The 13,148-nt window shown below is 47.1% G+C and overlaps 1 protein-coding gene across 1 annotated transcript in view; it reads left to right on the top strand.

Annotated features, from left to right (window-relative positions):
* The window catches only part of LOC121540707 (harmonin), a 44,642-nt gene that overhangs the window by 5,282 nt on the left and 26,212 nt on the right, over nucleotides 1-13,148 (top strand). Inside the window, exons 7-13 of the mRNA XM_041849749.2 lie at nucleotides 1,651-1,708; nucleotides 2,299-2,487; nucleotides 2,757-2,816; nucleotides 2,950-3,006; nucleotides 11,120-11,262; nucleotides 12,242-12,307; nucleotides 12,982-13,115. Of these exons, the coding sequence (XP_041705683.2) occupies nucleotides 1,651-1,708; nucleotides 2,299-2,487; nucleotides 2,757-2,816; nucleotides 2,950-3,006; nucleotides 11,120-11,262; nucleotides 12,242-12,307; nucleotides 12,982-13,115 (707 nt within the window). The remainder of the gene's footprint in view (nucleotides 1-1,650; nucleotides 1,709-2,298; nucleotides 2,488-2,756; nucleotides 2,817-2,949; nucleotides 3,007-11,119; nucleotides 11,263-12,241; nucleotides 12,308-12,981; nucleotides 13,116-13,148) is intronic.

Genomic DNA, 13,148 nt, shown 5'->3' on the forward strand with positions numbered 1-13,148 from the left:
AAAAACGCATGTCAAAAATGTTATAAATTGATTTGCATTTTAATGAGGGAAATAAGTATTTGACCCCCTCTCAATCAGAAAGATTTCTGGCTCCCAGGTGTTTTTTATACAGGTAACGAGCTGAGATTAGGAGCACACTCTTAAAGGGAGTGCTCCTAATCTCAGTTTGTTACCTGTATAAAGACACCTGTCCACAGAAGCAATCAATCAATCAGATTCCAAACTCTCCACCATGGCCAAGATCAAAGAGCTCTCCAAGGATGTCAGGGACAAGATTGTAGACCTACACAAGGCTGGAATGGGATACAAGACCATCGCCAAGCAGCTTGGTGAGAAGGTGACAACAGTTGGTGCGATTATTCGCAAATGGAAGAAACACAAAAGAACTGTCAATCTCCCTCGGCCTGGGGCTCCATGCAAGATCTCAGCTCGTGGAGTTGCAATGATCATGAGAACGGTGAGGAATCAGCCCAGAACTACACGGGAGGATCTTGTCAATGATCTCAAGGCAGCTGGGACCATAGTCACCAAGAAAACAATTGGTAACACACCACGCCGTGAAGGACTGAAATCCTGCAGCGCCCGCAAGGTCCCCCTGCTCAAGAAAGCACATATACAGGCCCGTCTGAAGTTTGCCAATGAACATCTGAATGATTCAGAGGAGACCTGGGTGAAAGTGTTGTGGTCAGATGAGACCAAAATGGAGCTCTTTGGCATCAACTCAACTCGCCGTGTTTGGAGGAGGAGGAATGCTGCCTATGACCCCAAGGACACCATCCCCACCGTCAAACATGGAGGTGGAAAACGGGGGTGTTTTTCTGCTAAGGGGACAGGACAACTTCACCGCATCAAAGGGACGATGGACAGGGCCATGTACCGTCAAATCTTGGGTGAGAACCTCCTTCCCTCAGCCAGGGCATTGAAAATGGTTCGTGGATGGGTATTCCAGCATGACAATGACCCAAAACACACGGCCAAGGCAACAAAGGAGTGGCTCAAGAAGAAGCACATTAAGGTCCTGGAGTGGCCTAGCCAGTCTCCAGACCTTAATCCCATAGAAAATATGTGGAGGGAGCTGAAGGTTTGAGTTGCCAAACGTCAGCCTTGAAACCTTAATGACTTGGAGAAGATCTGCAAAGAGGAGTGGAACAAAATCCCTCCTGAGATGTGTGCAAACCTGGTGGCCAACTACAAGAAACGTCTGACCTCTATGATTGCCAACAAGGGTTTTGCCACCAAGTACTAAGTCATGTTTTGCAGAGGGGTCAAATACTTATTTCCCTCATTAAAATGCAAATCAATTTATACAATTTTTGACATGCGTTCTTCTGGATTTTGTTGTTGTTATTCTGTCTCTCACTGTTCAAATAAACCTACCATTAAAATTATAGACTGATCATGTCTTTGTCAGTGGGCAAACATACAAAATCAGCAGGGGATCAAATACTTTTTTCCCTCACTGTATATATTCTGGATAAGAGGCATCCGGGGAGCACTGAAATGTTAACTAGATTCATGTTTTATGTATTTCCTGTGCCAGGTGTCCCTCACAAAATAGGTTTTCAACTGTCCTCAAGGTATCATCCTGGTTAAATAAAGGTTAAATAAATACATAAATGAATATAGAATTAGATTTCTGTTCTTCTCCAGTTCCACAGAGGAGCCTCTGAAGTGGCAGTTCGTGGACCAGTTTGTGTCTGAGTCTGGGGTGAGAATGAGATTCATATTCTTTTAGATTCAATATTCTCTCATATTCTTTAGGCCCTTCTTCATTCCCATTGTTGTAATTGAATAAACACTCTTATCCAGAACGACCTACAAATAAATAGAGGGGCAGAAAATAACATACTGTAATGCAACCAACCACATCATTTTCTCTCTCTCTCTCTCTCTCTCTCTCTCTCTCTCTCTCTCTCTCTCTCTCTCTGTCTGTCTGTCTGTCTGTCTGTCTGTCTGTCTGTCTGTCTGTCTGTCTGTCTGTCTGTCTGTCTGTCTGTCTGTCTGTCTGTCTGTCTGTCTGTCTGTCTGTCTGTCTGTCTGTCTGTCTGTCTGTCTGTCTGTCTGTCTGTCTGTCTGTCTGTCTGTCTGTCTGTCTGTCTGTCTGTCTGTCTGTCTGTCTGTCTGTCTGTCTGTCTGTCTGTCTGTCTGTCTCGTCTGTCTGTCTGTCTGTCTGTCTGTCTGTCTGTCTGTCTGTCTGTCTGTCTGTCTGTCTGTCTGTCTGTCTGTCTGTCTGTCTGTCTGTCTGTCTGTCTGTCTGTGTGTGTGTGTGTGTGTCTCTCTCTCTTCTCTCTCTCTCAGGAGAAGACGAGAAGTGTGGCAGGCCTGGTGTCCATGGGAGGCAAGGAGATGAAGGAGAAGAAAGTGTTCCTGAGCCTGGTGGGCACCAAGGGCATGGGCGTCAGCATCTCCAGTGGCCCCACACAGCAGCCTGGTATCTACGTCAGTAACGTCAAACCTGGCTCTCTCGCTGCTGAAGTAGGACTACAGGTAAGAGTTTGGCCCTGTTCAGCGTACTGTAAACCACTTTGAAATGAACATCTAGAAATGTATCATGATGATCACATGTGCATAATAAACTGGCTAGGAATTGTTTCTGAACCATGTCTCAATATTGTGTGAGTGTTTATGTGAGAAGATTCCATCTAGCTGGGTCCTAGTATGCCACAATGTCCAAATATGGATTCCAATAAAGTACTGACGTGTGTGTGTTGTTGCATGGTTGGTATTGCGGGTTGTATTGTGTTTTGTGTTGGTAGATTGGTGACAAGATCGTGGAGGTGAATGGGGTGGAATTCACCAATCTGGACCACAAAGAGGTAGGACACACGAAATGCAAACAAAGGTTTGATACCTCCAGAAAACAGTTTTGCTTGGTAAATAATACATTTGTAATATTGTAATCTTTTGTGTTTATTGCTTAGTAAAGTTGTATCTGTATTGTGTCTGCAGGCTGTCAGAGTTCTGAAGAGCAGCAGGAGTCTAACCATCACAGTTCTTTCTGGTGCTGTAAGTACACCATCAACTGTTACGAATAGTGCTTCCTTAAAGGAATAGTCCACTCAAAAACACTGTACCCCTAACGATATACTATACCCCTAATGATATACTATACCCCTAACGATATACTATACCCCTAATGATATACTATACCCCTAATGATATACTATACCCCTAATGATATACTATACCCCTAATGATTTACTATACCCCTAATGATTTACTATACCCCTAATGATATACTATACCCCTAATGATTTACTATACCCCTAATGATATACTATACCCCTAATGATTTACTATACCCCTAATGATTTACTATACCCCTAATGATTTACTATACCCCTAATGATATACTATACCCCTAATTATATACTATACCCCTAATGATTTACTATACCCCTAATGATATACTATACCCCTAATGATTTACTATACCCCTAATTACTTACTATACAACTAATGATATACTATACCCCTAATGATATACTATACCCCTAATGATATACTATACCCCTAATTACTTACTATACAACTAATGATTTACTATACCCCTAATGATATACTATACCCCTAATGACTTACTATACCCCTAATGACTTACTATACCCCTAATGATATACTATACCCCTAATGATTTACTATACCCCTAATGACTTACGATACCCCTAATGATATACTATACCCCTAATTATTTACTATACCCCTAATGATATACTATACCCCTAATGATTTACTATACCCCTAATGATTTACTATACCCCTAATGATTTACTATACCCCTAATGATATACTATACCCCTAATGATATACTATACCCCTAATGATATACTATACCCCTAATGATATACTATACCCCTAATGACTTACTATACCCCTAATGACTTACTATACCTCTAATGACTTACTATACCCCTAATGACTTACTATACCCCTAATGACTTACTATACCCCTAATGATATACTATACCCCTAATGATTTACTATACCCCTAATGACTTACTATACCCCTAATGACTTACTATACCCCTAATGATTTACTATACCCCTAATGATTTACTATACCCCTAATGACTTACTATACCCCTAATGACTTACTATACCCCTAATGATATACTATACCCCTAATGATATACTATACCCCTAATGATTTACTATACCCCTAATGATATACTATACCCCTAATGATATACTATACCCCTAATGACTTACTATACCCCTAATGACTTACTATACCCCTAATGATATACTATACCCCTAATGACTTACTATACCCCTAATGACTTACTATACCCCTAATGACTTACTATACCCCTAATGATTTACTATACCCCTAATGACTTACTATACACCTAATGATTTACTACACCCCTAATGACTTACTATACCCCTAATGACTTACTATACCCCTAATGATTTACTATACCCCTAATTTTTTACTATACCCCTAATGACTTACTATACAACTAATGATATACTATACCCCTAATGACTTACTATACCCCTAATGACTTACTATACCCCTAATGATATACTATACCCCTAATGACTTACTATACCCCTAATGACTTACTATACCCCTAATGACTTACTATACCCCTAATGATTTACTATACCCCTAATGACTTACTATACACCTAATGATTTACTACACCCCTAATGACTTACTATACCCCTAATGACTTACTATACCCCTAATGATTTACTATACCCCTAATTTTTTACTATACCCCTAATGACTTACTATACAACTAATGACTTACTATACCCCTAACGACTTAATTTATTTCTACTTCCTAGTAGAGTCACACATACCCCTAGCAAGTCCTTCTAAATATCTGGTAATCCCTTTGGCAATTTTGGAAAATGCAAATAACTTTGATAAAAATCTATCCAAGTTTACCCTAAAGCTTTATACCCACACCACAGTTTCCACAGTTACTGCAGAAGACAAGAACATTGCATTGTGTCCACCTACAGAGTAGAATAATCTCACTGGGCACACACTGGTTGAATCAACATTGTTTCCGCGTCATTTCAATGAAATTCCGTTGAACCAACATGGAATAGTGGGATGTGTCTGTTTTCTCTTTAGGAAACTTCCCATTTACAAAGACAAACACATCTGTCTGCTTCAGTAGGCGAAAATGTATCAATAGATACATTTGAAAAATGAAGCTATTTACCAGGTGGTTGTCATCAGGCCTCAGTGACAGAGCTGTGTTCTTGTCACACGCTATCTCCTCTTATTTACTGCTGGCAGAGTAAAGAACACTTATCCCCTCATTAGTACATGTATAAGTATTCCCTCTGCCCCCCTTGTCCTTGTGGGTAATTGTTATTTGTGAGTTGAGTGTAGCTCGGTTGAGCTATCCGTCACTTGTATTTCCGGGGCTATTGTTCCGCGTGTGCCTGTATTTTGTTGACGCTATCCAGCGTAACTGTGTCCTACGGAATAAACTCTGTATTCAGTGATTTACCTTTCAGCGCCTGACTCCTTCAAATCACACTCTCACAGAATCACCCACCCTTCAAAATGGAATGATGAGATATGGAGCGGCAGTGGCTAGTAGGCCGTTGACGACGAACGCCGAAGCCTGCCCGAACAAGGAGGGGAGGCAGCTTCGGAGGAAGTCGTGACAGTACTATTTTCTACATTGTAGATGTCACGAGTGTCAGTGTAATGCGGTGGATCGAAGTCAGGTGCAGGACACAGAACTCTTAAGAAACGTACTTTACTGAATAAGTAAAGAACCAATACAGTAATACCTCTTTTTACTGAAGGCGATAGCCAAATCGGCATACTCAGAAGGAATGTGCATTGTGGAGACCTGGTTTGGACTCTCCACCGTAGTAGCCCCTAAGGAAACCCCTACACACCTCCCTGAGCACTGACTGGACCATCCATTGAGAGCCCTCTGTTGCCAAGAAATAGTGGGGTCATGAGTGGTTAACCAGGGAAGTCCCAACACCACAGGATACGCAGGAGAATCAATCAGATAGAGACTAATCCTCTCCTCATGACCCCCCTGCGTCCTCATTAAGAGTGGTGTGGTAACCTCCCTGATTAGGCCTGACCCTAACGGGCGACTATCTAATGCATGTACAGGGAAGGGCACATCAACACGAACAGTGGGAATCCCTAAACTAAGTGAATACTGATGATCAATAAAATTCCCAGCTGCGCCTGAATCTACTAGCGCCTTATGCTGGGAATGAGGAGAAAACTCTGGGAAAACAACCTCTATACACAGTTGACCAACAGGGAGCTCTGGGTGAGTCGGGGGCTTACTCACCTGAGATGGTCGACCAGTGCTCTACCTACTGCCTCGACTCCCTGGGGACCCTCCCCAGCACCGACCCGCAGTGTGTCCTCTGCAGCCACAGTTGGTGCAGGGGACGGCCCCTCTCCTGGTCTCCCTAAGCGCAGCACCTCCGAGCTCCATGGGGGTAAGGTCGGAGGTGCTGGGAGATGGAATGAACGGGCCCTGATCAGAACGTCCGCAGGTCTCCAACAGGTTATCCAGCCTGATGGACATCTCCACCAGTTGGTCCAGGTTGAGGTTGGTATCCCTGCGGGCCAGTTCCCACCGAACGTCCTCCCTTAGGCTGCAACGATAGTGGTCGATCAGGGCCCTCTCATTCCATCCTGCGCTGGCTGCCAAAGTCCTGAACTTCAGCACAAAATCCTGGGCGCTCCTCCTCTCCTGTCTTAGGTAGAACAAACGCTTGCCCGCCGCTCTCCCCTCCGGTGGATGATCGAATAGCGCCCGGAAGCGGCGGGTGAAATCCTCGTAGCGGACAGATGTAGCGTCAATTCCTCCCCACTCTGCGTTGGCCCACTCGAGCGCCTTCCCCGACAGACAGGAGATGAGGGCGGACACGCTCTCGTATCCCGAGGGTGCCGGGTGAATGGTTGCCAGAGACGATGTCCTCCGGAAGGCCATAATGCCGGAAGACCTGTTGGAACAGGACCTCAGCGACCTGGAGAGCAGAAGGAAGACCAGTTAGTGGCAAAAAATGGCATGATTTGGAGAACCGATCTACGACCACCATGACTGTGGTGAAGCCGTCAGAACGTGGGAGAGGAACTAGTTTGCCTGCTGGGGCGTTCCGAGGTGTCTTCGTTTGGGCACATACGGAACAGGAGTTGACATAGCGGGAGACATCAGAAGCCAAGGTGGGCCACCAGTATTTTTGGGCTAGAGATTGCAGGATGCGTGTAATACCAGAGTGCCCTGCCGTAAGAGTGGAGTGCGCCCAGATCAGCAGGCAGTCACGCACACTGGTGGGTACATACACACGCCCCGGAGGGGCGTTGGCAGGCGGGGGGTCCTTCTGAGCCGCCAGGCGGCTGTCTTCATCCACATCCCAAATGACAGGTGCAACGATGAGAGACGAGGGCAGGATAGGACCCCCCAGATCCTTCCTGTCTCCGGTATGGTGCATCCTGCGTCGGCTTTCACATTCTGGGATCCTGGGCGGTAGGACAGAATGAATTGAAAGCGAGTAAGAAATTGGGCCCACCTGGCTTGACGAGAGTTCATCCGTTTCGCTGCCCGTATGTGCTCCAAATTCCGGTGGTCAGTAAGAATCCGGAATGGATGGACTGCGCCCTCCAGCCAGTGTCTCCATTCCTCCAGAGCGAGGACCACCGCCAACAGCTCCCTGTCTCCAACTCCATAGTTCCTCTCTGCGGGAGTAAGCTTTTTAGAGAACAAGGCACAGGGATACATTTTCTCTGGCGTACCGTGCCGCTGGGAGAGGACCGCACCCACGCCCTCCTCTGATGCGTCCACCTCCAGGATGAAAGGACGAGATGGATCTGGGTGTTTTAGGATGGGCGTTGTGGTGAATCTCTCCTTCAGCCTCTTGAAGGCAGCGTCAGCCTCAGGGTTCCAGGCCAGCTTCTGAGGCCCACCCTTAAGGAGAGAGGTGAGCGGTGCGGCTATGGAGCTGAAGGACCTGATAAAACGCCGGTAGAAATTGGCGAAGCCCAGGCAACTCTGTAGGCCCTTGATGGTGGTGGGGACTGGCCATGACCTGACGGCGTCTGTCTTCACTCCTTCCATGAACACTCCCTGAGGACTGATCCTGTATCCCAGGAAGGAGATGGCCTGTTGGTGGAATTCACATTTCTCCCCCTTCACCAACAGGCTGTGTTCCCGGAGGTGGAGTAGGACAGCTCGGACGTCCCTGACGTGCTCCTCGAACGTAGCTGGGTAGATCAGGATATCGTCGATGTACACCACCACCTGTCTACCCAGCATCTCCCGGAACACGTCATTGACGAAGGACTGGAACACAGAAGGTGCGTTTGCGAGGCCATAGGGTATTCATAGTGGCCTGATGTAGTGCTGAATGCCGTCTTCCACTCGTCTCCTTCCCGGATTCGGATCAGGTTGTAGGCACTCCTCAGGTCCAACTTGGTAAAGTACCGGGCCCCTCGTAGCTGCTCGATGGCCGACGGCACCAGAGGGAGCGGGTACCGGTACTTGGTGGTGACTGCATTCAGTCCCCTGTAGTCAATGCATGGTCTCAGTCCTCTGTCTTTTTTGGCCATGAAGAAGCTGGCGGAGGCAGGAGAGGTAGAGCGTCTGATGAACCCCTGTTTCAGGATCTCCGCAACATACCTCTCCATGGCCTCTGCCATGGAAAGGGGGTAAATGCGACTCTTCGGGGGGGTGTTGTCCCTCCAGCAGGTCAATGGCGCAGTCCCAGGGCCTGTGAGGAGGGAGACACGTAGCCTTTAATGAAGAGAAGTAATCAGAGAGATTTGCGTACTCATGTGGAATGTTGGGCTGGAGGGTGGACTCCAGACTCTCCACTGACGTGGAACAACAAACCACCAGCAGGCAGGTCTTCCGGCATGAGGTGGACCAGGCTGTGATCCTCTTGGTGATCCAATTGATGGTGGGGTTGTGTAGCCTAAGCCAGGGCAATCCCAAGACGATCCAGTGAAGGGGTGACATGACGATGTGGAATGACAGCTCCTCGTGGTGCTCCGGTAGTGTGGGAATGGTGATGGTGATGGGGAGAGTGACGTGCATAATGGTGCCTGATCCAAGGGGTTTATTGTCCAGTGAGGTGACGTGTAGCGGAGATGGCAGTGGCACGGTGGGTAACCCGCATTCAGAGACCAGCTCCCTATCTACAGTATAAGGTTCCCTGCTGATCCGGAATCTATCATTGCAGTAGAAATGGAAGAGAAGGAATAACCATTCACCGTTATGACATAACACTCACGGAGTGGCGACGGGAGTCACACCGCCTAGATAGGGAGCCACCAGGAGATCTGTGGTGGTGTAGGGGGTGCTGCCCACCTCCATGGGTGAGGACTCGGAAGCAGGGTGGCTTCCATAGCTCAGATGGGGTGAGCGTTGAGGCTCCGGGAGGTGTTGGGAACGCCGTCTCTCTCTCAACATGTCGTCAAGACGGATGGACAAGGTCCATCTCGTCGTCCCAACATGCGAGTTCCGTCTTAATGCCCTCCCGTAAGCCTCTCCTGAAAACCGTGCACAGAGCACGCTCATTCCAGCCAGAAGACCACGCCACCATGCGAAAGCTCAGAGCGTACTCGGACGCGGGCCCCTCTCTCTGTTGTAGATGGAGGAGACGCTCACCCCCGTCCTTTCCCTCCGTGGGATGATCAAACACCGCCGTGAACCGAGCGAGGAAGGTGGGGTAGGGAAGCGCCACTGCCTCCTCTCCTTCCCAGACTGCCGTGGCCCAATCCAGCGCCTTTCCTGTAAGTAGCGAAATCACCAGCGCTATCCTGGCTTGGTCAGATGGATATGCCCCAGGCTGACGCACCTGATAAAGTGAAACCTGTAGCAGGAAGCCGCTACATTTAGTAGTTTTACCATCATAGAGCTCCGGTGGGGCGAGGGGTTCCCGCAGAAGTGGGTGATAGCACGGGAACAGGTGGATTGGATGCACTCGCCACTCCCTGAGGTGGAACCGGAGCGCTGGGCAGATTATGCAGAGTTTGGAGCACTTCCTGCATGGTGGCGTTCAACTGGGCAAGCTGCTGCTGGTGCTGGTCGAGGCACTGGGAAACTCCTGCTCCATCCATTTTCGTGGTGTGTGATTCTGTGATGAGTACTGATATACGAAGAGGCAGGACGCAGGAATTAACAAGGTCAAGGTTCACTTAATAATGAGGAAGAGAATAACAAAGAGAGAGTAAACGACACGAAGCTAAACAATCACACACAACACAATACAGAACAGTCCAGGGCTAAATAGGGGTGGTGATGAGATGATGAGGTGCAGGTGCGCTGGAGGTGATTAGGGTGCGTTGGGTTTCCATTCCGGTGTTGCCGAGGTGGTGCGCTCAGACCGGTGGCTCAGTAGACCGGCGAATCAGAGCGCCGGAGGGGAGCAACGGGAGGAGACGTGACAATAATAATTTATTGGATTTATATAGTGCTTTTCTACCAACTGAGATACTCAAAGCACTTTCCATAGTAGGGTGAAACTCCATCATCAATGTGTAGCACCCACCTCAGTGATGCACGGCGACCATTTTTATGCCAGAACGCTCACCACACATCAGCTATCAGGTGGAGAGGTGAGGAGTGATATATGGCCATTAGGAATGAGGGGGATGATTAGGTGGCAATGATGGAATGTGGCCAGGTTGGGAATTTAGCCAGGACACCGTGGTGAACACCCCTAATCTTACAATAAGTGCCAAGGGATTTTGAATGACCACAGAGAGTCAGGACACTCGTTTTAACGTCCCATCCAAAAGACGGCACCCTACGCAAGTGGAATGGCACTTTCATTACAGTCCATCACAGATGTGTTATCTGTTGATTTGTGTGCAAACAAGTGCCTTCTTGTGATTGTCCATATGCTTGAGTGAGTTAACATTCGTTTAACCCGTTTGTAATTCTAAGGCTCACCCAAAGTTCCAAAGCTGAGCGATTGGAACACTCTGACGCCCCCTTTCTGCCTGTCTGTCTGTCCGTCCGTCCGTCCGTCTGTCCGTCCGTCCGTCCTGCCTGTCTGGATGTCTGTCCACCTGCCTGCCTGTCTGTCTGCCTGTCTGCCTGTCTGCCTGTCTGTCTGTCTGTCTGTCTGTCTGTCTGTCTGTCTGTCTGTCTGTCCCCCACAGGGCAGTGAGTTGTTTATGACAGGCGAGGAGCGTCTGGCGGTGGAGGCTCGCAGGGAGCTGGACAGACAAGAGCTGATGCAACAGAAGAGGGTTGCCATGGAGACCAACAAGATCATCAAGGAGCAGCAGGAGAAGGAGAGGCAGTGCGTGGATATCAATGAACTGATTGATTGACTGGTTGATAAAAATTTGATATTTGGTTCTACTTTTAACAATAAAGAAGCTTTTTTATTTAATTCCATTGTCCTCCTAGAGTTGCCGAATCTCCTCTCTACTTCAGTTTGCGCCTCAATTCATGCACCTTGGTTGGAAAACGAGGTAGCAGCGGTGATCCCTTCCCAAAAACACAATTTAATCCACACAAGTGGATATAGGGCATTTAAAATCATCAAGTGTAGCTCAAAGAGGTGATCAAACATATTTCCATTGTGGTGCTTAGAGCCAGGGCCAAATCCTCAAAAAAATATTCTATAGAATAGTTTTCCCTCCAAACAATGATGGGGAGATTGGACAGAAACACTCACAGAAAACACTTGATGACTATATATTATTGTATTCAGAGAGCTGGAGCTTTGACATTTGGGAACTGATCAATGTACTTTTGCCAAAAGTTATTGTTGTCTGTGCATATACTTTATGACCAGATACCTATCTTGGCACACCCAGAGAGAGAGAACATATGTCATCTCTTTGGGCAGACAGTAGGTGATGACTGAAACATATGTTGCTTTCCACTTTTCAACCCACAAGAAGACAATCTTTGCTCAGTTTGCCAAATTCCGTCCAGGCATCTGTTCAGAAAACAATCTGTGAAGACATCAGCAGAGCACAAAAGCCTCTATCTCTTTTGCTCTGTACACTAGAAAAGGACTGCAATTCCACTAGCAATGATAGCAATCAGACTCACAGGAGAAGACAAGCAAAACAGAAGATACATTTTTTTTTTCTGATTGGCATCCAAGATATACAAAGACTCCAGTGATTACTTGTTGTCAACATAACTTTCAGAGTGAATGCATTACACTGACACTATCTCCAGAAGAATAGGCTGTACATCTCAGTGTGATAGCTAGCCTATACATGTTTATGTTGTTAACATGTGTTTCTTTGTGTTGTGAACAGGCGAATGATGGAGATTTCTCAGAAGACTGCTGAGGAAGAGGAACGCTACCAGAAGGAGATGGAGAAGTGGGTTCACCCTGCTTGCATATTGATTGCTGTTTCTATAATAAATGTATTTGGTATATTTTGTATTTGGTACAATAATGCTACACTTAATAACGTATTCTACTCCTAGAGGAACATACAGGTCAGTCAGGGACTAGGAGAAACAGACGGATCAGTCAGGGACTAGGAGAAACAGACGGATCAGTCAGGGAATGGGAGAAACTGACGGATCAGTCAGGGAATGGGAGAAACAGACGGATCAGTCAGGGACTGGGAGAAACTGACGGATCAGTCAGGGACTGGGAGAAACAGACGGATCAGTCAGGGACTGGGAGAAACTGACGGATCAGTCAGGGAATGGGAGAAACAGACGGATCAGTCAGGGACTGGGAGAAACTGACGGATCAGTCAGGGAATGGGAGAAACAGACGGATCAGTCAGGGACTGGGAGAAACTGACGGATCAGTCAGGGACTGGGAGAAACTGACGGATCAGTCAGGGAATGGGAGAAACAGACGGATCAGTCAGGGAATGGGAGAGTGACATAAAGGGAACCCAGGATCTATCTAAACTTCAAAGACCATCTAGTTGAAATAAAAGAGTTTCAGTTCTCTTGTGTGTTGACAACTATATCAGAGAATGTTTAGTAACTTTGGATGACGCAGTGACCTCCTGACCTGTGTGTGTGTGTTTAGGATCGAGGCTGCGGAGGTGAAGGACAACAGGGAGTGGGAGGAGGACTGTACCCCTGGAGAACAACCCAAAACCAAGAGTCCCTCCCCGGCCCCGCCCGAAATCAACACCCCACCCACCAAGTCCAAGAGCTCTGGTAAGGACAAGGGAACAGGCGATACCTATAGAT

The sequence above is a fragment of the Coregonus clupeaformis genome, chromosome 26, assembly GCF_020615455.1.
Source record: "Coregonus clupeaformis isolate EN_2021a chromosome 26, ASM2061545v1, whole genome shotgun sequence".
Lineage (NCBI taxonomy): Eukaryota > Metazoa > Chordata > Actinopteri > Salmoniformes > Salmonidae > Coregonus > Coregonus clupeaformis.